General features: G+C 49.8%; 4 protein-coding genes across 6 annotated transcripts; 3 read left to right on the forward strand and 1 right to left on the reverse strand.

Annotated features, from left to right (window-relative positions):
• The first annotated feature begins 2,997 nt into the window (after positions 1-2,997).
• LOC117858196 (cyclin-dependent protein kinase inhibitor SMR4) lies at positions 2,998-3,739 on the forward strand. Its single transcript, XM_034741215.2, has one exon. The coding sequence runs from the start codon at positions 3,247-3,249 to the stop codon at positions 3,502-3,504; it is 258 nt and encodes an 85-aa protein (XP_034597106.1). The 5' UTR covers positions 2,998-3,246; the 3' UTR covers positions 3,505-3,739.
• A 3,965-nt stretch (positions 3,740-7,704) lies between these two features.
• LOC117854865 (putative laccase-5) lies at positions 7,705-12,682 on the forward strand. The gene is made up of 6 exons (XM_034737124.2): positions 7,705-7,912; positions 8,034-8,185; positions 8,267-8,511; positions 8,611-8,739; positions 11,145-12,095; positions 12,183-12,682. The coding sequence occupies exons 1-6, from the start codon at positions 7,784-7,786 to the stop codon at positions 12,311-12,313; spliced, it is 1,737 nt and encodes a 578-aa protein (XP_034593015.1). The 5' UTR covers positions 7,705-7,783; the 3' UTR covers positions 12,314-12,682.
• Positions 12,683-18,380: 5,698 nt separating this feature from the next.
• LOC117858779 (peptidyl-prolyl cis-trans isomerase FKBP20-1) lies at positions 18,381-20,588 on the forward strand. 3 transcript variants are annotated; one of them, XM_034741909.2, is made up of 7 exons: positions 18,381-18,731; positions 18,864-18,956; positions 19,147-19,285; positions 19,549-19,682; positions 19,779-19,858; positions 19,956-20,048; positions 20,260-20,588. In XM_034741909.2, exons 3-7 carry the CDS (start codon positions 19,177-19,179, stop codon positions 20,399-20,401), a joined length of 558 nt encoding a protein of 185 aa, XP_034597800.1. In that variant the 5' UTR covers positions 18,381-18,731; positions 18,864-18,956; positions 19,147-19,176; the 3' UTR covers positions 20,402-20,588. The 3 variants fall into 3 exon arrangements, with proteins under 3 accessions (XP_034597800.1, XP_034597799.1, XP_034597797.1); XM_034741908.2 differs by lacking the exon at positions 18,864-18,956 and having other exon boundaries at positions 18,382-18,731; positions 19,144-19,285; XM_034741906.2 differs by lacking the exon at positions 18,864-18,956 and having other exon boundaries at positions 18,386-18,731.
• A 385-nt stretch (positions 20,589-20,973) lies between these two features.
• LOC117858778 (probable protein S-acyltransferase 16) lies at positions 20,974-24,498 on the reverse strand. Its single transcript, XM_034741905.2, has 7 exons — positions 23,900-24,498; positions 22,605-22,697; positions 22,422-22,523; positions 22,269-22,343; positions 22,062-22,160; positions 21,883-21,978; positions 20,974-21,440 (listed from the first exon to the last, which is right to left on the reverse strand). Exons 1-7 carry the CDS (start codon positions 24,170-24,172, stop codon positions 21,342-21,344), a joined length of 837 nt encoding a protein of 278 aa, XP_034597796.1. The 5' UTR covers positions 24,173-24,498; the 3' UTR covers positions 20,974-21,341.
• Between the last annotated feature and the right edge of the window lie 462 nt (positions 24,499-24,960).

Here is a 24,960-nt window from a genome sequence, read left to right on the forward strand (position 1 = left end):
CCTGACTGCAGGACCGCGGAAACCTGAGACGTCTCTGTCCCCGCCTCGCGCGCGGCTGCCGTAGCGACGTCCGCCCTCGCCAGCCATCCCATCGCCCACCCCTCACCAGACAACCAACCCTGCAGAAAAAGGCCGGCGAAGCGCGGACCATCAGGCAAAGTAGTAGCCGCCCCCGTTTCTCAGCCGCAGCTTCCTCCGGATTTCTCAATTTAAATCACCAAATAACTCCGGCGACGCTGACGGCTGTCACCACCACGCGTTGCAATTTGGAGATGCGCGGTCCCTGTCACACTTCATTTCAAAGCCGGGGAAGGCGGGACTACTCGTTCATCCGCTGCGTCAGATTACACACGCTTGCCGCTGCTTTTGCTCCGGCGAGGTTTCCGGCAGCGATTACTCACTCGAGGCTCGATGTGGCATTAACGGGCGTGATGGCCGCAGCTCAACTTGTTCATACATGCGTCAATCACATAGCCAAAGCCAGCTACAAGCTACCCTTCCGATTTTAAATGGAAAAGTGGCATGCCCTTGCTGAAAGGGAGATGGCAGCAGGACCGCAGGGCTGCTCTCTTTCGAGGATCGCTTTGCCGACCGAGGGGAGAACTGTCAGGGAGCTCGATTTGGTTTTATTTCTCACAAGAACACAAGATGTCTACTATTCCCCTGCATATCCATCACTTCCCGTGTGCAGCAACAGCTTAGCGCAGAGATTGGTCGAGTGTGTCCATGGATTTGATTTCTTCAGCAAGGTGGGGCAAATGAGGTGACTGCAGTTGAACAATGTATCCGTCGAGCACCTTTCCTGTCAGAGGCGTTGAGATTTCAGACATCTTCGTCAGTGTAGAGGTCAATTCATTTCGAGGGTCATAATATGGTCGATTAGGTAGGTGCCTAGGCGGCCAATTCTACTTCAGTCTCCCCCAAGTCCACCCGGGATAAGGAGAAACGGACGAGAGACCAATGGGAGAGTGAACAAAGGACGAGCACCAAGTCCTTGTGGCCTAATAACTCTGCCCATCGGCTCAACCGCCGCAAGGATGTGCTGACATGAACAACAGAGCGTGATGGTGCGCGCGTTTAGTCCCGGTCGTTTTTACACAGTGCCGAGAAGAGGGCTCCCAGAAGCCCTGAACACCGGGTATTTCCTAGGAACCCTGCATGAGGAGACAGCGATCCCTGCAATGTGCAGACCCAACGTGTTCCAAACGGGCACCACGAATCGCAAACCCTAACATCTGCTCGAAACAAAAGCTTAACGTGGTTGTCCCGCGCGCGGTACGCGAGTCTGCATAAATGCGATTGCTCTGAAGATGCACGGCTCACTGTGGGCTGATGGAGCTGTACTAGGTACGAACACTGACTGAGAGATGAGAGAACTTGTTAGCCCTTTCACTTTCGAATTTTTGCCAGGCACCTGACCTTGTCCGGCAACGTTGCCCAGTCAGTCCTCGTTGCCGAGTGTCTCACGGTCACGGATCGATTTTTATTGCCGCCCGCCGGCCATTGCAGACAGGTTCTTGACCGTGCTGCACGCCTGCACTGCATGCCCATACCGATTCGGCGGAGCCGTGCATATCTTCAGGACTCAGGAGCCACCATGGCCAGGGGTTTCGCTTTCGTCAGAGGACGGAAGCCAGCTTCGCAAAGCTAACGCCTGACAGCTCTTTCTTCTCAGGTACGCGCGGAAGTCGCTGCCGCTCGCTCAGCCCGGCCGGCAGGCTCCTCTGGAGTTGACACCGACGGCGGGGGCGCGATCAGCGCGAGCGGGTCAACCGCCGATCGAGAGCGAGACGGTCCCGGTCATGTCAATCGGCGTCTCACCGGTGCGCGCCGTTATGGCGCGACACGGCGACAGGTGCGTCCGCGGCCGTGTAAAATACTCCGACCTGTATGGCCCTTTTAGGCTGCTAGCTTGTAGTTAGGAGTTTTTTATTTCTGTAAGAAAAAGATGTCGTTAGGAGTTGATCGGGGAAAGTCAAGGCATTGGACGGATCGATGGAGGCCATTGGATGCCGGCAGGACCCTGGGCTGACCTTTTGCCTTGGCACGTGGGTGCTGAGTCCACACACACTTCAATTCAAGATATGCATCTCGCCTCGTCTCATGATCTAGAAAAGAAAGATCTCACCTTGTATCTGTATGATATATCTTTTTGATACAGGAAAGGCCAATGCACTAGACAAGACAGTCACATCTGCTAGGAGCCTAGTTGAGCGTAGATGAGTATGACTGTTTGGTCATACGAAAAGGACTAAACAATTACTAGGTTCCAACTTTGCTTGTCGTTCCTGAAGTTTAAACTATGCATAATGCAGATATTGCATTCATGTCTTCTTCTTTTTCTCCCCATTTTGAGAGAGGGAGATATTTCTTTCACGTTCTTTTGGGGTCAATTTGCTTCAAAGATGCAAGATTGGGCTAGGCCATGGGCCAAGAGACCGAACAAAACGGAAAAGGTCCATCTGCGGATAAGGCCCACGTAGGCCCGCGCAGCCGTCTGCGTACGACGAGAGTCAACGCAATACGCCGCGCCGCAGTTTCTCACACGAGACCACCCGATCTCCTCCCGATACGGGACCCACGTGCCCCAGGAATCCGAGGCGGAGGGGATCATTCCAGCAGCTCCAAACCAAGGCCCGCACCCGGTTCACGTGGACCATCCCGTCCCCACACACGGCAGCTATCCGGCGGGCGGCGGCGCACCAAGACCGCGACCACGCCGTGTGGTGGGGTCGTGGATAGGGACGGCGCTGAAGCCGGGGACCCCACCGTATTCGGTCTCCCATCACTACCCGTACACCTGGCACGCCTAACACCCCAAGTAACGCAGTGGAATCCAATGCGGCATGTGCACCGCTCTTACACAAAGACCCCCGCAAACAAAGTCTACTCGCAGAAACCACCTCCTCTTGTGGTCCAAGAAGGACGGTTCCGTGATATCTTAAAGTACAGGTGCTTGATCGAAATAGTTTTAAATCGAAACAGTGCGTCGCGGCTTCCCGCCCATCGGCGCGGGTTTTCCCGCTTAATTCCGCCCCCTGGATCCGACGGCGCCGGACCCGCCACATCAGCGATCCCTGCCCGCCTTGCGCAGCACGGAGCCGTCCAGTTCCGTCCTTCGGAAGCCTGATCCTCCCGCCGCAGCCGCCTCTCCTTTATTTGCTCCGCCGGCCGCGTCTCTTCCCTCCCAATCCCGCGTTTCAAAACTAGGAAAGGAAATTTCTTCTCCCCCCGAAAAATCCCCCAATGGAGAGCAGCGTGGAGACTGCGGCGGCGGCGGCTCTGGTGGTGGGCGGCGGAGGGTACGGCTGCGGCGGGTGGGAGACGCCGAAGCGGGAGGAGTGCCGCATCCCGGCGACGCTCCCCTGCCCCGCGGCGCCGAGGAAGGCCGTGCCGGACTTCGGGAAGCGGCGGAGCCCGCCCAAGAACGGCTACTTCCAGCCGCCGGACCTGGAGGCGCTCTTCGCGCTCGCGCCGCGCCGCCAGGCCTCCTCCTGCGCGTGACTTCGCCGCGGCGGCGGGGAAGTCCTCTGTTCTAGATTGATTTTGGGAGCTGTAGATACTTTGCCACTTTTCTCCTCTGTTGTACTCTAGGGTTCAGTAGCGGGCGGATTAGAGGATCGGTAGGAGGGCTTTAGGGAGTAGTAGGTAGGTAGGTGGTGGATGCTTGAGATGAGAGCTCATAAGCATACTGTTTTGTATTGGTTCAGATGATGAAATCCTCAAATGTTTCTTGCCACCTCTGCCTCTCTGAATGTTGGAGTCACTGGCCCTTTATGTGATTGAGATGTTGTAGTGGATGTTCACTAATACCTGCAACTTCTGTGGCGGTGATTGCGGCGGCTCGAGGAATGCGGTGGCGCTGTTGCTCCCGCTCAGTTCCACGGCCCTGAATGAATATGCAGGGGAGGGTCACTGTCTGCATGCAGTTCTTTGCTTCACTTGTATGCGCGGCATCTGATCTGAGCACCTAGGATACTAGTGGTGATGTTGATCGGTGGGCAGGTTGTAGCTTGAAGCTTCGAAAATCCTCTCCTGTATGCTTCATCGCTACTGCTGCAGTCTTCTCCTGCTAAATCGATGCCAGGAACAGTAATCTTAATGGAAAGTTAGAAACAGTAATCCGTGCAGGTGAAATGATGTTAAGAACTGTTCCTCGCAGCTGTAGTAGTAGTAGTGTAGTACATGAACTGGAACTCTGGAAGGCATTAACACAACCGAGAGGGAAGCTGTGGTCTCGAATCCGGCCGCAGTTATTGTGGCTGCGGGAGCCGGGAGGGAGCCCCTGCGGCGCGATGTGGGCTTCGCATTCGCCTGCCTCCTCGGCGCATTGCAATGTATGTGGCCGGCCCGTGTGTGTGAGTGTGACTAGTGTCAGGGGGGCTTCAGAGCTCGCTTCTGTGGTCCTGAGCGATCATCGCGAGAGGGGGTGACGCGGACGGCTTCCAGATGCTGTGAACGACGAGCCGACAGGATAACGCGAGCTCGCCGGGTGGGGGGTGTCTGCTTGTTTGGTGATCGATGCGGGCATGTGTTCGTGTTGTGCTTCGAGGGCGCCGGGCAGTTGCCGGCTCCCGTGTCCCGTGCCGCCCCGTGCCCGTGGTGATGCGCGCGGGACCAGCTGGTAGTGACTAGTGAGAGGAAGGAGAGCAGTGTACAGAACACACTGTGATGTGGTGTGATGATGCTCCTGCTGCAAGTATTCTGCAAGTGAGATTTTAGGTTCACTGCAGTCTCCACCAGAAGTCTAAAAGTTCAATTCTTTTTCTAGAAAAAACATACTGCTGTGCTCGTAGATTGACATCCATCCATACACATGTTTGCGATAGGTTGCCAAGTAACTTTCCCGGTTCTCCTTTCCCCAACGACCAACACTCGCGACGTGTAAAATGTCAGTCGGCTTCTACGACGGATCGGAGCAGGGCAGGGCACCCTGACGGCAACACGGCACCGACCAATTAGCCACTAGCCATGCAATTTGATTTCGATTAATGCCGATTATTTACTACTATATTCTGCAACTGAAGCAACATTCTTCCGTTGCGGCTACCCTGGTTGCATGATGACACGACAGGAGTGCAGCTCAAGGGGAGCTTCCAACGCCCAACCACTCCACGACGCCAAACTGCGAGACCAGGGAGAGACCTCAGTAGGTTCAGTCAGATCCTTTGCCCTGAAGCCAGACATCAGACACAGTTCGGTGGCAGCATCACATCTAAAACCGGCGACACAAAACCACTAAAGTATTTGTCCCATCGCAACCAACACTGATTCGCGCTAATCTAGTCGTAATCGCAACCCCCAAAAAGCACAGCGGGTAGCATTCCTTTTCGGTTCCTCGTTTCTGTTGAGCAGGTAGTAGCAATTTGCATAGTTGTACAACAGGCATATACAAAGGTTTAGGCCTCGCGGTGCAGAGTGACGCACGTTTGGTAGGAGTTCAGGCAATGGACTGAACTGATTTGGCAAAAGAAATGTTACAATTGGAGGCAATAAGTCGTTGCATTCTCTCTGTTTTTTTTTCTTCTCAATAATCTGATCATGCTTTTCGCTTTGCTTTATATTCACTGCGCAACAAACCCTGTTCTCCTGGATGACTCTTGCCTCCTCACACTGTCATGACGTTTTGTGTACTAAGTCGGCTGCGTTTTTCCTCGCAAAAAGAAAAGAAGTCAAGATTTCAAGCTCTATCACTCAATACATTCCATTTTTTTTTATAAAAAAACATGACTGTGTTGTTATAAACATCACTCAATGCATATAACAACAAACCAAAAATGAATACTCAAACTCAACACATGGTTTGCAAGACACTATTAGTCACACAAATATCAGGAAAATGCTATTTATCAGATGCCTAATGCTTGAACCAAAAGCAAGTTAGTCTTCTGCAATTATATGTGGCTGGAAATGCATGTGCTTCTGTGAATTACAGGTTGATTTGATGGCCAAAATTTGACTTGCCTCCCAACAAAATATAAAGCACCTAACTATTGTTGTCTTTTGGCAAACTTCGATTCCAAAGAACATTGTTCAGGCCTTCAGAGACCCTAAGAAAAAAATAGATTAGGTCGAGAATGGCTTCATTGGCTTGCGTAAATAAAGTAGGTTGGACGGAAGCCTAGGTAATCTAGCATTTTGGGTTTCCGTGCAGCCTCTTGTATGTTGCCACGTTGGTCTTTGTTCCAGGTTGGCTGCCAATTCATGGGCGAGCTTTTTGGCCGCCCAAAACTCGCCCGCGCAGTACGTTGGTTTTCCTTTGGCGCAGATTGGCAGGCCAATCATGGGTAGCAAAGCAAACGAACGCCAAATGATGCGGTCGAGCCAAAAAATTGGTTTGGCCAGCGTAGGCATCAAAACAAACCGGCTGGGGCTCTGTTGCACATTGCCCACTCTGTTGCCGGACTATGTACAGGAAGCGCGTAATGCCTACAGCTTTTCAACTAACAGGAGCCTATAACTGCTGGACTTGGCTAACCAACGTGATCTCCTAGGATTGAATTAGTCAAACTACTATGGTTGGAGTCTGGAGATATCTCACAGTGTACGGTATGGGAGATCCTCAGGTTGGCAGTGGCACACCTCAAAACATTGGATGCGGTGCTTCACTCAACTATATGCCATGGCACGCCCGCCATTGATCCCTGACTTTAAGGGCTTCCCTAGATTACGAAGCCAAACACGAGCTGTTAATTCAGGTGGTTGTCGTAACCACAAGATACGAGCATGTCACTGTAAATCCACCTGAGGAAAAAAGGCCGCCAGATTGCTTGGCCAATCAGTTTGTGCTAGATGATCGGATAAAATCAAATGAGAAATCGGTCCGTTAGCTCCACTTCAACAAACACACAGCTCTAAGCAACGTAACGGCGCTGTTTTGGCTACCTTACCTTGTTTATGTTCAGACACTGGTCTTATTAAACAAGCCCCATATCGCCACGAAGAAAAGGCAGAAAGGCATGCATGTTTATAAGATTGACGCAGCGGGGCCATGGGATTGACGCAGCGGGGCCATGGTTAGCTTCAAAGTCCCACAAAAACACAAAGTAATGGACAAAGTAAAAGGGGCATGCAAAAGGAGGGGTAAACAGTGCTGGGAGTTGATCTGTGGTGACATTAGGAGTTCCTTGCAAGCTGACAGAAAAGGTCAACTTAAAGCGAGTGTTCCATGTTCCAATTAGGAATTGATATTTCACCTTCTTGGAGTAATGTCCTCTCCAAAATATTTAACCTTCCACCATGCAACGCTAGTACATAAGAATTGCTTAATCAGTGAAAAATGAACTGGGAATTACTGTCCGGAACTGAAACATGCATATCTGTCCTGAGTTCATTAAATTTGTCTGTGTCTTAGTGTAATCACCAAAGTTATTTCAAAAAATAGTGTAATCATAAAAAACAGGTCACTTACTTATGCATAGGCTTATGTTTTAATTTTCAGGACAACTGCACAGTGTTTTATTAGAAACTGAAAAGGGAATGAACAGGCTTCACCTCAACCAAACCCACAGGTGACATGCCCATACCATACGGGGCCTGGCCCTGCCGGAGCTAAAGGAGGAGCAACGAGTGGCCCATCTTCAAGTTTTTCTATTTGCTTCCACCAACTAGCAGGGCCAACCACCACCGCGCTGTGACCTCCCACCATGCAGGCCACGAACCCCGCCGGCGGCCATCATGGCGCCTATATAGACCGGGCACTCATTCGCTACCGAAGTGTGCACCACTTCACTTGCTTCGAAGCGCAAACACACAAAAGGGCGCAGCGGAGGTTGTCACCAGGATGGGCGCTCGTCATGGTCTCCGGCGAGGGCATGCCGCCGCCGCCTCCACATGCCCCTTCCTCGCCTTCGCCGTCCTCCTCGCCTTGCCGGCCCTCGCAGCCGGCGACACCCACTACTACACGTTCAACGTGCGTGCAAGTGTACAACTAGTAGCGCACGAGCATTGGATCGTGCAATCTTGTGCTCGCAAGTTCTCGATCATTAATTGGTGTCCCGTGTACACTCATGCATGGTTTCGGTTTTCTGCAGGTGCAAATGACGAACGTGACACGGCTGTGCGTGACCAAGAGCATCCCGACGGTGAACGGGAAGTTCCCGGGGCCGAAGCTGGTCGTGCGGGAAGGCGACCGCCTCGTGGTCAAGGTCCACAACCACATCAACTACAACGTCTCGTTCCACTGGTAAGATCACACCAAAGATCGGTGCGCTCCTTGCCGTTTGCCGGCGGCTCACCTGCGTGGATGGAATGCGCGCGCATGCAGGCACGGCGTCCGGCAGCTGCGCAACGGGTGGGCGGACGGGCCGTCGTACATCACGCAGTGCCCGATCCAGGGCGGGCAGAGCTACACGTACGACTTCACCATCACGGGACAGCGGGGCACGCTGTGGTGGCACGCGCACTTCTCCTGGCTGCGCGTCCACCTCTATGGCCCGCTCGTCATCCTGCCCAAGCGCGCCGAGGGATACCCGTTCCCGCGACCATACAAGGAGGTGCCCATCCTCTTCGGTAATGCATCTTCCCTCCCCCGGTGGCCTCATCTGTCATCTCCAATTCTCCATGGATTAACTTGAGCCCTTGGCAATGCCATGATGATGAATTTGGCAGGTGAATGGTTCAACGGCGACACGGAGGCGATCATCAACCAGGCCCTGCAGACTGGCGGCGGGCCAAATGTCTCCGACGCCTACACCTTCAATGGGCTTCCAGGCCCAACATATAACTGCTCAGCCCAAGGTACATTTAAATCCTCTCTCTCAATCAAGAAAAAGAATTCTAAATCCTGGATTCATGTAATCGTGTTGTTGGTTCAAAGTGATTGTAACGAATCTATCTATTATCTTAATATAATAATATTAAAAAAATCACCACGTTCACCGAGAAGGTTTTAAAATTCCCACATTAATTTAAAAAATAAGAATACACACCGTTAGATTTTATGAAGACGGCCTAGACTATCAAAGAGTCCAAAATATGACTAATAAATATATATAAACTTGGAATATTTAAAAATCTACTTTCCTTTCCTTTCCTAACTTAATACGTGTCTTGCTTGACATGTGCCCACGTTAAAAAAACGTATAATCATCCGTTATTTGATTCAATAACGTCATCTTGCCGTAGCAGAAAAAAGAAAGAAAGAAAACAGGTAGAGTCCGAAGCTTATAACGGAAAGGTACGGCCCTTTAGAGTTAAAAAAAGAAGAAGAAAGACTTGGTTTCTTTATTTCCCATATATGTACGTCATCTTGCCGTAGCAGAAAAAAGAAAAAAAGAAAACAGGTTGAGTGCGAAGCTTATAACGGAAGGGTACGGCCCTTTAGAGTTAAAAAAGAAGAAGAAGAAAGACTCGGTTTCTTTATTTCCCATATATGTAGCATGTTAAAGTGTCCATTGTATCAAAAGAAGCAACAAGTGAAAGTCATGTAAAACCATATATGTTCGTGCGCACCAGACAAAGGTCAACCATGGAACGAACTTATAGCTGCGACACGTATATCCACCTAAGAAGATTTGTGGATAGTTATGATGTAAACTTTTTTTTTATTTCCGACCTGTTTAATCCACTCCCACGGGGAGTTGAATTCAGACCTACTTGGTGCTACTTAGGTGCTCTAACCACTAGACTAGAGGCCCTTTCGCTATTTATGATGTAAATTGATAAATTGTTCATAAAGAGAGTGAAAAGAAAAAAAATAGACACGATTGGATTTTATAACAAAGATCCCATGTAAATTGCCATGTTAATAATAAAGAAAAGGAAATATATGTACCACTGACTCGACTAATTATTCTGATACAAGAATAAAGTGCAACAATGCAGAGGAAAAAACGTGAGATGAGGGCTTGCATCATTAACTATAATGCATTGAGAAACTAGTATAGCAACAGGAAGATGGAAGGAGATGACACGATGGGACTGTGGGGACTGCAAGATGGCCAGACGAAGAGCAACACAAGACCTCGCACTATGAGGACCAACAACATGAGATCCGTCAAAGTGGTAGCCATGTAGCATAGTCCCACGTGGTATACATGCTGGCCATGAATAGTAAGACAAACAATTCCATAATATAACATGATCACGACATCTTGCATACATACGCTGACCACGCCATACATACGCTGCACGCGTCTAAAGAATGTGAAATCAAGGTGACTGGAATGCTCATAGGTGAAGTGGTCAACGATGAAAAAAATCGCTAGAGTGCTGCCACGCTGGAGCTAGATATAAAGCATCTTGAGGAACAAGATGATGCTCCTACATATGGTGTATAAGAGACTAGAGCAAATTAGTGTTCACAACACGAAGAGGAGTCAAAGAGATCTACCATGACCAAGATTTCTACTTTAGCGTCTGTCCTACAAATGATAAGTAGAACATATGTGATAAACCGGAAAGAGCAGGTGAAGCACCAGACAGAACGTGACACGAGACAATTTTTGAATTATAGAATTTTTTGTACAAGCATAGAAACAATAAATGACTCTAAAAGCTAGGAGGCTAATCGAAATTAAAGATCCATATGAGTCCAAACAAACAAACAATAGCATTAAGTAAAATGAGTATTTTTATTTTTATAAGGACATATTGCTTTAAACTAAAATAACTAAATAAGAGTGTCGTAAAATAGATATAAATAAATACTTTAGGTTTTTGTAAAAAAAACTAAATGGATCAGATCGGTATGCAGTTAGATTTCACAACATATTGGGAAGAAAAAAACTAAACAAAGAACTAATATAAAATCTAATTCATCCTAACTAAATTTGATATTATAAATAGAAAAAGAATCTATATTAAATACAATATATAGTACAAGAAAATGTATAAGATATTGGCGATAGAAGGAGAAATTTGCAGGAGTCATAATCTAATGTTTAAGGTTCGTTCTTAATTGTCAAAACTGAGGACACCCAATTTGAATCTATGCTATAAATTTGCATTACAAGATTAAAAAAACTATTACTTTTGATAAACAAGAAAACATACCAGTTGTCTAGACCATTTGGTTAAAATGATGATGATAAAATAAAAAAATCATTTGAATAAATTTATTTCTAAATTAAATACGAGCTTAAATGTACCGCGCTATTTGCGTGGGCCATCTTGCCAGTTGCTTCACGACTTGTGTGCCACAGACACGTACAAGCTGAAGGTGCAGCCCGGGAGGACGTACATGCTCCGGCTCATCAACTCGGCGCTCAACGACGAGCTCTTCTTCGCAATCGCCAACCACACCCTCACCGTCGTGGAGGCGGACGCCAACTACGTGAAGCCGTTCACCGTCCAGACGCTCGTCATCTCGCCGGGTCAGACCATGAACGTTCTCCTAACGACGGCCCCGAACCCAGCCTCCCCGGCGTACGCCATGGCCATCTCGCCCTACACCAACACCCAGGGCACGTTCGACAACACCACCGCCGCGGCCGTCCTCGAGTACGCACCGACGCCGGCCGCCGCCGCCAGGAGCCTCCCCCTTCCGGCCCTCCCTCTCTACAACGACACCGGCGCGGTGACCAACTTCTCCCGCAACTTCCGCAGCCTGGCCAGCGCGCAGTACCCGGCGCGCGTGCCGCTGGCGGTGGACAGGCACCTGCTCTTCACCGTCGGCCTGGGCACGGACCCGTGCCCGTCCAACCAGACGTGCCAGGGCCCCAACGGCACCAAGTTCGCGGCGTCCATCAACAACAACTCCTTCTTCCGGCCCCGGAGCGCGCTCCTAGAGGCGCACTACCAGCGGCGCTACGCCGGCGTACTGCTGGCCAACTTCCCCACGACGCCGCCGCACCCCTTCAACTACACGGGCACGCCGCCCAACAACACGTTCGTGCAGCACGGCACCCGGGTGGTGCCGCTCAGGTTCAACACCTCCGTGGAGCTGGTGCTGCAGGGGACCAGCATCCAGGGCGCCGAGAGCCACCCGCTGCACCTGCACGGCTACGACTTCTTCGTCGTCGGCCAGGGGTTCGGCAACTTCGACCCCGTGAACGACCCGCCCACGTACAACCTCGCCGATCCCGTCGAGCGGAACACCATCAGCGTGCCCACCGCCGGTTGGGTTGCCATCCGGTTCTTCGCCGACAACCCGGGTAATCGACCGATTGACTTTTCAGCTTGGATTTGACTTTTGTTGACCGTGCTGCGACTAACGTTGACTCCGGTTGCATGTGTGGCAGGGGTGTGGCTCATGCATTGCCACTTCGACGTTCACTTGAGCTGGGGCCTGTCCATGGCGTGGCTCGTCAACGACGGCCCGCTGCCGAATCAGAAGATGCTACCCCCGCCGTCCGATCTCCCGAAATGCTGATGACTGATCGAATCGACTGCCGTCGTCTGATCCTTTATTGTCGGAGGGGCGTAGGTGGGCATTTCCGGAAGGTTTTGGTGCATGTCTGCGTATTTTTCTTACCACGTTTGAAACAATTCGGTTTGGACTATTTAATTGCTGTGTGCCGATTTTGTGGCAAGTGTTTGGGGTTTCGCTCTCCGCCTAAACCCTCTTTTGAAACAGAATAAGATGTAACAATGTTGCTTCTGCTGTTAATCTTTTGTTTTTAACCAATTTCTGAACATTCAGCGTTGCTCTGTGCACACGCTCGAAAGCAATGATGTCAGTATGTAAACCTGTAATGACTTATTTTTATACTACCTTAATCTGGTGCCAATTTTCCCCCTATATATCTCTGTACATCATTCAGTACTGAATTCATCTGGCACAGGAAAGTTTCATGCATGCGCTGATGCACCTGGCCGTAGTATTTTATTGGTCACCTACCACAATGGCACTAACTGAACAATTGGAATACATGAACATCATGCAACTGGAATAGCATGTGTGGCAAATTGCCAATGCGAGTCTACCGTTTCAGTATAACAGCTAGCTCAAGAAGCTACAGTGTATGGGACCATTAGCTAACACACACCTTGTCTCGTAGTGCATAGCGGTACAAAAACTACTGAACTTGTTTATACAGGCCCCATCAGTCTACTGCCATTGTCGTTAGTCGCTACTGTAGCCTCTATGCCGCATTTATGTTCCGGAAGACGGCTCAACATGTTACTCGCCGTAAACCCCCTCACTAAATTACAAATTTGGGCCTAGTTCGTAGGATACTCAGCGGACAAAACCTAATAACACCGTGACAGTGAAAAGCCTACACTGCATAGTACAAGCACAAATAGTTTGCAGAGGGATCACATGCTCCCCAAGTGACCAACTAGCCGGGAATCTAGAGCAAATCATCAAGCGGCGGTCTGCCTGCGGGCTCTTGACGCTGCCTCCTCGCCTGCCATGCTCTATGCAAGAAGATTCAGGCCACGTCGGAAGCGTAGGAATTCGAAGGAACGTGTTCTCCTAGAAATGATGATACACACACTTGAGCGCCAAGGCAAGACGACGAAGAGCCTGATACGTGCAGGCGTGATCGAATAAAGCGGCGATTCGATTGGATGGTTTCACCTATACTGGCTGCAATACGCTAATACCACAGGTCAAAGGAACCTGATTACCTGAACCAGCCCAACCAACATTGGCAATTTCTTCACTTGTTTTCTACGGCATCATTACTCGGTGCGTGTGACGCCGGTGTGCACGAGCCCCGTGTCTTTCAGAGCTCACTGACCCGCGGAAGCAACACGATATGGCAGACAGGGCTTCGTTGCCCGTCGCTTTTCGGCCAATATTCTAAGGCACCGTGGCGCCGCGTGATCACACACGTGTACCTGCTCGTCGATCGCACGCAGGGCGGTCGCTTCTCCCCCGGCCCGGCCCGAGAGAAGAGTCAAAAGAGGAGACGCGAAGCACTGCCGAGAAACACCGCCCGATCACCAGACCTTGTCGTGTCGTCGATCACGCAGCCAGCATAGCAGCTGGGGCTCAGAAGCATTTCTCTCTGCTACGCTAGCTGATGCACAGTGACACTGTAGAGTGTGCAATGCTCGCATCAGGTGGTACAGCACGCGGCTGCTGCGTGCGTGCCCGGGCAAGGCATGGCATGTGTATCCTTCGCGCCCTCTCACGCACGCACTATACATTCTGACCCGGGAACGTGTTTGTACACCTGTCACTGGTTACAGATGCGTACTCGGACAGGAAGCAGCACTGTGCCCCCCTGCCCGGTCTTTTCGCGTGCACGTACGCGCGCGTAGCTTCCTGGTATTTTTGCCATATCGGAGGCCTGCGAAAAACCGACCAGGAGGCTTGCCCTGGTCTCTGAATTTCTGAATTCTGATCGATGTGAAGAGCGAAAAGACAGGGTTAGCTAGGATGAAGACTACTGTAGAGGAGTGGCGCACCGACGCGCCGCACAGTGCGTCTGTACGGAAGCAGTTGGTCAGAGAAGGCAGCCAGCTCCACAAATGGCGCTGATCGGGAAGGGACAAGCACGTCAGGGAGGCCACCATCTCCAGCGAAAGAACTCAAAAGTGCATGCTCGCGGTTTCCATCTCCTCCGATGGCTACACACGAGTGGAAGCAATTAGTCAATTACCCATTTTTTGTGCTGGCAAATCAAATGTATAACAGACGATATTTGGCCTCTCGTGGGCCATGCGTGTTCCATGTTTGACCGGTCCACTCAGAAGCAAACCATCATATCCGTTTGCCCCAATCTGGCTTTAATCATTGATCATTCATCTCTCTCGGCAAGCTCCTCTCATCCTCTGGCTGGAATGCTTGCTGGATCTCCCCATCCATCACATGGCAGACAATGGCTGTGCCCCATGCAGCACTCTTCCTCCTCCTCCTCCTTGGACCGGGGGAAAATATTGGCTGATGGGACTAGTTGCGCTGCCATTTCGGACGAACAGAGCGCCGTTCGAGCCGGGCCGGCCGACCGCGGCGCGCGCATACGATGCGAGCCAAGTGCGGTAGTACGCTGTTGTCTTTGTTGACCCGGCCCTGCGCTGTGGCCAGGGTGGCCGACCGCCCGTCCATCGCCACCTTCCCGAGGCCGAGGACGAGGGGAGGACTGAGCCTCCTCTGCCGCCCCGCCTGTAGCCGAGCCGAGCGAGCGCGGCCGGGAGCGGGGAGCCCCCCTCCCTCCACCACCGGTCCACCGCGCCAGTCTGCCGCCTCGCTGCCGTGCCAGCTCGGTTCGCGCGCTACAGTGTAAAGCTGACGCCGCTCGGCTCGGCCGGGCTGCTGACCCCGCGTCCCCGCCCCACCGCAGCACACGATATACCACACGGCTCGTCCGCGCCCCCACCGCCCCACGTACGGGTACGAGCTGAGCCGCGAGCTCCGTCGAACCGGTCGCTCGTGATGACGGGTGCACTGCCGCTGCCGTGCCGCGCTCAAGAGGAGAAGCGAGCGCTGGCGGCGAGCACGGGCGCGGGTCCGTGCGCGAGAGCGGGGCGAGCCGCGGTGCTAAAAGTTTTGGGGCGCCGCGAGCTTTTGACCTCACGCACGGGCCGCCGCGGGGCCGGCCGGGCGGGGCGCAGGGGCACCAGCTGATCTGCAGCCCTTCACTGTGCACTGCCCGTGCGTCTCCGTGTGCAACTGTGCATGTGGGGGTAGCTGCTCCGTGTCTGAAGGTTTGAAGATGTGCACGCTGCATGCGCGAGCTCTTGGAGCGTTTGTGGCCTCGCTAGTCAAATTCACTGCTCACCTTCTACATAGTGTTGGAAGTGACAGTCACCAAAACCGGCAGGCTTGTCATTTCTCCAACAGTTTGCTTTGCCCTTGCTGTTTGCTCGCACAAGTTGTCCAAGTACTCGAGAAAAAGAAAAAAAAGAAAAGATGGAAGGCAGCAAGCGAAGTGAGAAAATTTGTCCCCATGGGGGACGAGGGACATACTGAGTATAATAATAGAAATGCAGGGCAAGATAGTAGGGTTCATTTCGGTGCACCGCCGATGTCAGAAAGGCTGCAGGATAGAAAAACTATAAACGAGTGTGAACTTCGAACAGCAAAACCCCTGCATACCACGCATAGAAAAACATCAAGTGGGTCCTTGTTTGGGGGGTCCCTGCAAGCACACACCAGAGACCACCAGCAGTAGCAGTAGGCAGTAGCACCAAGGCTCCCACTATATAACAAGAGCTTCTCAAATCTCTCAGTTCACTCCCTCACTCACTCCTCTCTAGCAGTCTAGTGATCATCTGTTCTCCGTTCCATCCATCGTCTTCTTCGGCTGGCCGGCAAGAAGGAAGCGCCTTCCATTCCATGGAGCTCTTTGCGGCCGAGGAGAAGTCGAGCAGGCTGTTCAGGAAGAGGGGCGGCGGCGGCGGCAAGGGCGCCATGGGCGTGCGCGCCGACGGCAGCGGCAAGGGCCGGTCCTTCTCCGGGCGGTGCGCGCGGCTCGTCAAGGAGCAGCGCGCGCGGTTCTACATCATGCGCCGCTGCGTCACGATGCTGGTGTGCTGGCGCGAGTACGCCTGAGCTGAGCTGAGGAGAGCAGGGCCGCCGCAGTGCCGCATCCAGCTTGGTCGGCTGTCGGAGGATCAGATCAACAAGACCGATCGATCGCCTCCGTTAGGAATTAAGAATCATGTGTAAAAAGGAGAATTTTTTTTCCCGGTTTCCTCTCTTGTTTTCATTTTGCCCTCCAGTTTCTTAAGAGCAGAGCTATGAGACTACTGCTTGAATCCGATGGTCACCGCACTGCGCATTCTGTTGTGTCCTCGATGAGATGTGATGTGATCATGAGAGCGCGTCTAATGTAGAGGGAAGACTTGTGAAATTCCGCAGGAGCTGATAGTGATAGCTTGTTGCGTCTGCTGATCTGCTCCCAAGTCCCAAGTCCCAACCCATGTGTTGGCTCCTCCATGCGGCGATTCCTCATCGGAGTGCGGCACTGCGGCGAGACGTTTAGTACTACCGGACTGTTGCTCTGCTCGTTCTTTACGCCCTTTTATTTGTAATCCGTGTAATCCTGAAAAGCAGCCGGAACGTTAGTACATTACCACCACTACTGACTGGCAATTGTGTCCGATCACTGATCACCATTTCTCACAGCTGAATCAGCTACAATAGTTACAGTTACTGCACTCGAGTGCTGGGCCAGTTGTGGATGCTGCATCTGTATGCATGCATGCTCGATAGCGTTCCCTTGGTGCTGCCTTGGAGGGTTTTACGGGTATTTTCAGGAGTTACTGTAACGTAACAGTAATATGTAGTAGAAGAGAGGGCGGCCGTTACTGCTCCACGACCATTCTGCGCCGGGAAGACGTTGCTGGCGGACTCCCGAGGCCGGGGTGTGCTGACGCGCTGCATAATTTACTCCCAAAACGACGCCTCCGTATCTGAGCGCCCCTGTGCCCCGCTGTGGACTGCACGCCATCGCTCGCCTCCCACTTGGACCAATTGGTCGCGCAGTGTATTTCCAATCCCTCTCACACACTCTCTCTCTCAGGCCTCGGTCTCGTCCATGTACGATACGAGCAAACAGGCTACTACGACCTCTACTCCACAGTCGTCTACGACTACCCCAAGCATCGCAACCCACTGTTCATCCAGGCTTCCAACATTAACTGAAGCAGTAAGCACCAACGTTCTTGTGGTGACTGCTATGACCTCTGTCGTCGGCAGGTGAAATGCATTTCTTGGGAGGTCTAGCTGTGACCTACGCGTATAGATTACTGCGCCATTTTTCGCATCCCTGCCATGCACATTCCCCTGCCCATGCTTCTCCCCCTCTTTGCTCTGCTCCTCACCCTTAAACTAACAACGCTTCGCTGCTCCTCTTACGTCGGATCGGAGCTGATTCATTTCAGCGCCCCCCCAGCAAGGCCAGCATCGATCGATCGGCGCTGAAGATGCCAGCCAGGGGACCCATACGCTCGCTGCCACGCTACGAACGCTTGCATACAGTGCAGCGCAGGGATCATCAGCACCCGCGCGCAGCGCAGTGGCAGTGGTCCTGCGGCCGATCGATCGATCCCTGCCTATGGGGTGAGTCCTCGCTCCCTAGGCCTTGGGCCTTGGCAGGTAACCGGGTGTAAGCCAGCACAGGGCGCGCGGCGGCAGGACCCCCCACCCACCCGCCGCGCACTGCCTCGATGCAAAGTGCGCAGAGCTCAGCACGGCCGCCTGCATACGGCTTCTGGATGGATGCCTCTGTGGCGTGTACCACAAAGCCGGTCCTTCCGGAGAGTTCATCCATATCCGACATCTGTACTACTGTTCGGGTGCAAGCGTGTCGATGATTTTTTTTCTTTTTTCCTTTTTCTGAATGATTAGTGTTTTAAAGAGTTTTCGGGAACAGCCACCAATTGCAGATCGTATGCATGTATGTGCAAATATTTTTTTATGAGCTTAATAAGTCCTGCTCATGTTCCGGCCGTCGGCCGCCTCTCTCCTTTATTACTCGTTTCAAAAAAAAAAGGTCCTGCTCATTTGAAATGAATACAGCTCTTCTGCCTCTGTTGAGAAAAAAAAGAATTGTGCAGAGAATCAGCTAAGCGCCTAAGCAGCATCACGCTCCACTATACTATTACTCTACTAGTTTAGCTTTACACCTACACGCACACCTCATCTGATCAAAACGAGTGCCGAATTGACACGAGCATTGCCCACAATGTTCCCCCTATTTTTAGGGGGAAAAAAACTTCACTGCACAAAGGAAGGCCTGCAAGTGAAGCCTATGCGTCTCTAGCAACGAAGGATTTAGGGACACATGCTTCCCACACAATCGGGTCTCCTGAACCCCTTTCTCTGCCCGTGCCCGAGGAGCTCGCCGAGGAAGAAGCAGAACAGGAATAGAGGATCGATCTCCTCTTTCAAGGTAATTTCATTGCTTGATCGGGTGCCGCTTTCACATCTGCGTGTGTTTTGAATTTTGTTTTTGTTTTTCTTTGAAGCGTGTTCTATTCTGAATCCTTAACTGAGGGCATGCCTGCCTGACTATCTGTGTCAGATGAAGATGAGCCGTTGGTATTACGGAGTATTTGATAACTGAACGAGCAGCGGAAAGAAAAGAATCTGACTGGAAAGCAGTTTCTGTACCATAGTTAGTACTCCGTATTACTGTAACCCTGAAAGAGTTACTGAAGCAAACTGAAGAAGTAAACTGAATAAAAACCATATCTGGAAGTCGAGAAAAACGTCAATGTTCATTTCAGACCAATAAATATGCTTTTTAGATGAAAATTACAGTAGGATAGCCGTAGCCTAATGCTTGGTTTTCTCCTCTCCAGCAGGGTCCCTTTTTGACGAAGAGCTAGCTAGCCATGTCTGACACTATGGATTTAACCGGGGATGGAGGTGTTGTTAAGACAGTGATCGGGAGAGCAAAGGCGGACGCTGTAGCACCTTCAGATATCCTTCCCCTTGTCGATGGTATCACTCCGCATCTTCCTGTAACCAGCAGTTACCTCTGCAGTCAACCGCTGTTCCCTGATGCCAAATTCTGAAATGTAGATTTGTGCCGTGGTAAAGCACTGTTGGCTTTTGATAAAAAGACAGAAATGAACATATATGATCCCAAGACACCGTAGAAGCTTGATGGAATACTGAAATGCTACTAAATCTATTTTCTAAACCATAAATGCTACTACTACTAAATCGATCAGAGGTCTGTGATATAGCAAATACCGTTGCAGTTCATTACGAAGGTACGCTTGCTGAGAATGGCGAGGTTTTCGACACTACTCACGAAGACAACTCTGTTTTCTCATTTGAAATTGGAGAGGAAACTGTCATCAAGGCATGGGATATAGCCGTCAGAACCATGAAGGTGGATGCATGTTCTGACCACTTATCCCTAATGTAGCATTTCATCTCTTAAGCATTTTGTCTCTGATGATTGCATTGCTGCATCGAATTAATGAAGGTTGGAGAGGTCGCAAGAATCAAATGTAGGCCAGAATATGCATATGGAGCTGCGGGATCACCTCCAGAGATACCACCTGAGTACGTTTGCTTTTCGGTTTAACTTTGTGGCATTACAATCGGAGTTTCTGAATTTGCGGTTCTGAGGTGGTTAACAGAAAAACCATGTTTCTTGCAGTGCAACTCTCATTTTTGAGGTGGAGCTAGTGGCATGCAAGCCGAGGAAAGGCTCGAGTGTTGAAAGCGTATCCGAAGAGAAAGCTAGGCTGGAGTAAGAATCCGCCCTGAGTACTAATTCTTTTTCTTATGATTTTACAGTCAAGAGTGAGTTCCACAATGTGTAACCACATGACAGATGTGAAACTTTGCGTATATTCTCATTTTCCATTGGTGATTTTGTATGGGTTCGATAATTTGTGATGGGACTCGTTAGCGTGGAGATGTAGAGCTTACACTGAAAAGGCATGTTGATTGTTGAACAGGGAGTTGAAGAAGCAGAGGGAGGTAGCTGCTGCAGCCAAAGAGGAAGAGAAGAGGAAACGGGAGGAAGCAAAAGCGGCGGCGGCAGCCCGTGTGCAAGCAAAGCTAGAGGCAAAGAAGGGCAAGGGGAAGAAGGCCAAGTAGCCCGTGGTGGCAAGAAAAACGGCTACTGTTTATCATTGATTCACTGGCGATGGCGAACGGTAGCCTTGAGACTTTGAGACACATGAGTATGGAGTTTGAGTCTTAAAATGCAACGCAAATAACAGAATAAAAACATGCAGACATGCAATGGCGAATTAGACGAATCTTCCGAGACGTCTTCTCTGCATATTTTCTCTAATCGTCGTTTGTATCTTTTCATGTGTACTAGCCCATTCGAAGTTCTGCAGAATTAGGCACGTCTCTGCTGTAAAAATGAAAAATACTCTCCGTCAACTGAAGCACTGCTTTACGGTCTACGCCAAGTACGTCTGCAGACTATTCTGGCGCTGGCGCAGGGTTCAGCCAATGCAAGAGCGATTTGCCAGTCCACTCTTGCATTGACCATAATGCTATGCCAGACGATTACTCTGCAGGGTCATTCCCAAGGTTTGTTGCCACACAAGCTGTGGAACTGTAAAACCATGAACATGCAGGGATGCAAGGAGGCACAGCCAACAAGTGCCGCGTGCTTGTACAGTTAACATAGCACCTTCAGGTTAAACAAAAAAACAAAACAAAACAAAACACATGGAACTTCAGAAAACAACAGTTTCAGCATAGCTTTACAATAGATCAGCCTTGAGTACAGACTGTTCTTTTTTTTTGGTATTAGTACAATCCGCTGTAGATTACTACTGCACAAGCAATGATGGCTTCTTTGATCAAGTATGTCCAACAAAAATGTAAGAAAAATCTAAGTCAGCATTCCTAAATCCTAATTGGCGATTGATCCCACCAGGCTTAAAGGACCCTGAAGCTCATCTTGTTTCTTGAAGTATCCTAAACACTGTTTTCTGCTGTAGCATTCTCTTAGTGCAAAACTGTCAAGAATAGCAATTTTACTACTTGTGTGGACATCTGGTGTGCATCACATTGGTGCTTATGATAGCGGAATGTCATATGATGTGCGGAAACGAACACCGCTTCCTATGTTCCTTGATATTGGGCAAAGCCAGCAGAACACATTAGGACCTAGCACCTGTATAAGAAAGATAACAAATGTATAAGAAACATACGGGGAAGTGTGATAAATAATTGTTAAGCAATGGACCAACGATTTCAAGAGAATATATTTGTAACTTAGAGTTAAGATGAAAATCCCAGTAGTGAAATGGTTGGTGCAAAAAATGACATAAACAACGCCAAAGATAAGGCTACATAAAAGCGATTATCTGGAGAATGGCATGACTTCAGGACTTAGTCCTTTGAATACAAAGATAGAAAACTGCCCAGGCTATGTGAACGCTGAACGGAGAGGACAATACTAATGGTATTTCTGTTTAGCATCTTCAATCTGGGAAAGGTACTTTATACCAATATAACTACTCAAATTTGAATATTTAGTTATTTACATACCGATGCACTTAGTTTGGTCTTTTGGGGGAAATTTTTTAAAAATAAGCAAGGAAAATAGTCCTCACCGAAATAAGGTTCTCATAGACTCCAAGGTTATAAGGATGATGATAAAGATTTCCCGCCTTTTCAGCCAACCACATAGCTCTAACTCCTTCATGGTACTGCAAATCACCAATTTAACTACCATTACACAACATCTACAAATAATAATATTCTCAAAGACAAACGATCCTGTCTGTCAAACCTCAATAGTAGTTTTATTGTGTAAGATGAGGTAAACATGCCAACCCAATAGGACCATCAGTGCCAAAGCTAAAGGACACAGAAGAACCCCGCAAATAATCTGTACAATATATAAATTTGTGTTACTTATTCAATCATAACTCCAGATGTGAATTTCTGTTAGTGTTTGATATTCTGGTAGCTGAAACATCCCTCCAGGGGTACTTACAATAGATGTTCTAGGAGAATCACTGCCTGGTTGCTCATCTTTAGGCAAATGCACGGCACCCCCTATAATCAGAACCTGATGTAAACATGAATAACTTTATGCGCAATCTTTGAGAAGACTTGGTTGCTCAAGAAAATAAACGATGGCACATACCATAGAATAGAAGCATGCAATCACAGCATACAAAACGAAGATTAGAAAGACCTTGTAGTTCTCGTGCCCAACACAGTTATTAATCCATATACAGTGGTGATCCTGCACAGGAAAAAAATGTTAAATTGGGGTTAAAAGCAATAATAGGGGGGAAAATGAGTTGCACAACGTACTGGCCAGTACCATTCTTAGAACACATCTTTTGCAGACACGGCAATGGTGCGCTCGAGGAGGCTTATAATGGGAACATTTCTGGCAGTATCTCAAATCACCACCCTGCAATGACAATTACATCAAAATTTTAATCAGAAGTTAAAAGGGAATACAGCAGATATAAGAAAGGTATGTCCCAGTATTAAACTAGCTCACAGTCCCCAGTATTACAATGAAGATAATCTAGCACACCAAGTCTCCAACTAATCAAATTCAGTCACAAAGATTATTCCCTTTTTTCACATTCTTGTCAAAATAAAAACACCAGGAAATGTATTCGAATCTGAAAAGAATGCACTTTTGTTTCTATTTTGTGTCCTAGATTTATTTATGTGAAAAGAGGATAATGCAAGCAAGAAACTGTGCCAAAAGTGGTGTTTAATCAACAATCAATAATCGCTGTACAAAATTCCTGAACCAATATATACCTTGACCGATCAATGAAGTTAAGCAGCAATATAATTAATTAATTAAAACTACTTAAACTATGTAGAGAGCAAAACAAAAGGAAAACAGTGCACTCTATTGTCTTCCATGAGCACTACTAAAAATATGACAGTGACTACTCAAGAATTAAGATCTTGTTCCAGGCCTAATAGGCAATACTGATATGAACTCCAGAAGGTCCCAGAGACACTGAGAGTAACAAGATTTGAATGGACTTATATTTTGATTTTTCTTTTTGAAGCTTAGCTGATCAGTATGGTTATTTTCAAAGCAACAGCAAAATATGCCATTTCTTCTTGTAAAATGCACAGCGGTTGGAATAATACAATAATTATGTCATTGTAAAATGCTCCCTGGGCAGATATGCGTATAGGATGGTACAAGGTTACCAGCGTTCGTGCTTAGATCTATACCAACACACCAAAGCTATGCACATATAAGATTCCCACTGGGCAATTATGCGTACAAGTGACACTCCGTTTGCTCAAATTGAGTGCTGATTATCAGTGAACAGTGCAAGGATTCAGAGCAAAGATCCCAACGACGAGGTCTTCCACTAGTTAAAGGACAATTCCCGTCCAAGAATCAAAACATCACGCGCGAAACTCACCGGATCTTGCTTGCAGAGATGCAGGTAGTGTTCGAAATCTAAATTCAAGATCTCAAGTTTGATACCAAAGTCTCTGACTCAAACAACCAACAGGTAGTACCATTCCACTACATAGATCCGAACTTCCCAGCACGCCGCGGCGGCGCCCGCGAGATCTGGAGTAGTCCCGTGGTCCAGACGGATTAGGGAGACAGGGGCCGTAAAGTACCTTTCGCTTAATCTCGTGGATGGGGCTCTCGGCGTCCTCGACGTCGGGCACGAAGGACGCCGGCACGCGGCCCGGGTCGCGCAACACGGCGACGGCGTAGGTGGCGACGCAGGCGGCGGCGAGCGCGGTGAAGGCTGCGGCGTTGGCGACCCCGGCGGCCGTGGTGAGCCCCAGCCACGCGGGGATCGCGAGGAACACCGTGGTGTAGTAGACGTACCCGATTGCGGCGAGCACGGAGAGTATCGGCACCGTCACGTACCCCGGCCGCCCCATCCGAGCCGCCGCCGCCGCCTAGCGCTCCTCCTCCGCCCGGCCGCGGGGGCAGGGCATTCCGAGGAAAGGAAGCCCGCGAGGCGTCGCCGGAAGCGATCCGCCGGCAGCTCAGCGGGCGAATTGGTTTGCTTCGCAGTTCGCTCGCTTGCTGCCGCGCTGGTTTTTGACGTGGGGAGAAAAAGCGCGGGGGGTGTGGGTGGTGATCGCCGTTGCAGCGGCGGGTTGAGTGAGTTGGGGTTGGTAGCGCGTGGACGTCCGGCCCGGCCGCGTGGTGTGCCCGTGCGCCGTCGTCCGTCGATGCGGTTGTGGCAGGGACGTCTGAACTTGCGTGGACGCGACGGCCAGGGCCTTGCTGGCTACTGGAAAAGAGAGGTTGAGCTGATTCGCTTCAGGTTAGTACTCGTCGAGTCGTCGAGCGCGAAACATTAGCAATGGGGACGTCCCTAAACTTCTATGGAAGGACGCATAGCATTTGCATATAAGATTTGTAAGAATGAGAGGCAGGAAAATATGAGGGGCATAATCATCTTTTCCATCTTAAGATAACAGCAACTTAGTGGTCAGCCGATGGAAATGGCAGTGAAGGAAATTGTAAGAATTTGGATGGCAATAAGCAAAAAATTCTTCATTTCTTCTTTGTTGCGCCTCCTTAACCCCTGCCAGTTAGCGCCTATCATTGGTGGACGGATGACCGACGTCACGCCGCATCCATGCATTTGTCAATCCTTGCTAAGCTTAAGTCTCACCATCTTTCATGACATATCTTAACAGCGATTAGTCAGATGATT

The sequence above is a fragment of the Setaria viridis genome, chromosome 5 (assembly GCF_005286985.2).
Source record: "Setaria viridis chromosome 5, Setaria_viridis_v4.0, whole genome shotgun sequence".
Classification (NCBI taxonomy): Eukaryota; Viridiplantae; Streptophyta; class Magnoliopsida; order Poales; family Poaceae; genus Setaria; species Setaria viridis.

Bases quoted from the DNA above. Each gene is read 5' to 3' on its own strand.
- LOC117858778 (XM_034741905.2), bottom strand. From the start codon at position 24,172: ATGGGGCGGCCGGGGTACGTGACGGTGCCGATACTCTCCGTGCTCGCC. The intron at 22,344-22,421 runs GTATGTGCCATC...TGTTTACATCAG, and splicing joins TTGCATGCTTCTATTCTATG to GTTCTGATTATAGGGGGTGC. The intron at 22,161-22,268 runs GTAAGTACCCCT...TATATTGTACAG, and splicing joins ATTCTCCTAGAACATCTATT to ATTATTTGCGGGGTTCTTCT.
- LOC117854865 (XM_034737124.2), top strand. From the start codon at position 7,784: ATGGGCGCTCGTCATGGTCTCCGGCGAGGGCATGCCGCCGCCGCCTCC. The intron at 8,186-8,266 runs GTAAGATCACAC...GCGCGCATGCAG, and splicing joins TACAACGTCTCGTTCCACTG to GCACGGCGTCCGGCAGCTGC. The intron at 12,096-12,182 runs GTAATCGACCGA...CATGTGTGGCAG, and splicing joins GTTCTTCGCCGACAACCCGG to GGGTGTGGCTCATGCATTGC.
- LOC117858196 (XM_034741215.2), top strand. From the start codon at position 3,247: ATGGAGAGCAGCGTGGAGACTGCGGCGGCGGCGGCTCTGGTGGTGGGC.
- LOC117858779 (XM_034741909.2), top strand. From the start codon at position 19,177: ATGTCTGACACTATGGATTTAACCGGGGATGGAGGTGTTGTTAAGACA. The intron at 19,286-19,548 runs GTATCACTCCGC...ATACCGTTGCAG, and splicing joins TATCCTTCCCCTTGTCGATG to TTCATTACGAAGGTACGCTT. The intron at 20,049-20,259 runs GTAAGAATCCGC...ATTGTTGAACAG, and splicing joins GAAGAGAAAGCTAGGCTGGA to GGAGTTGAAGAAGCAGAGGG.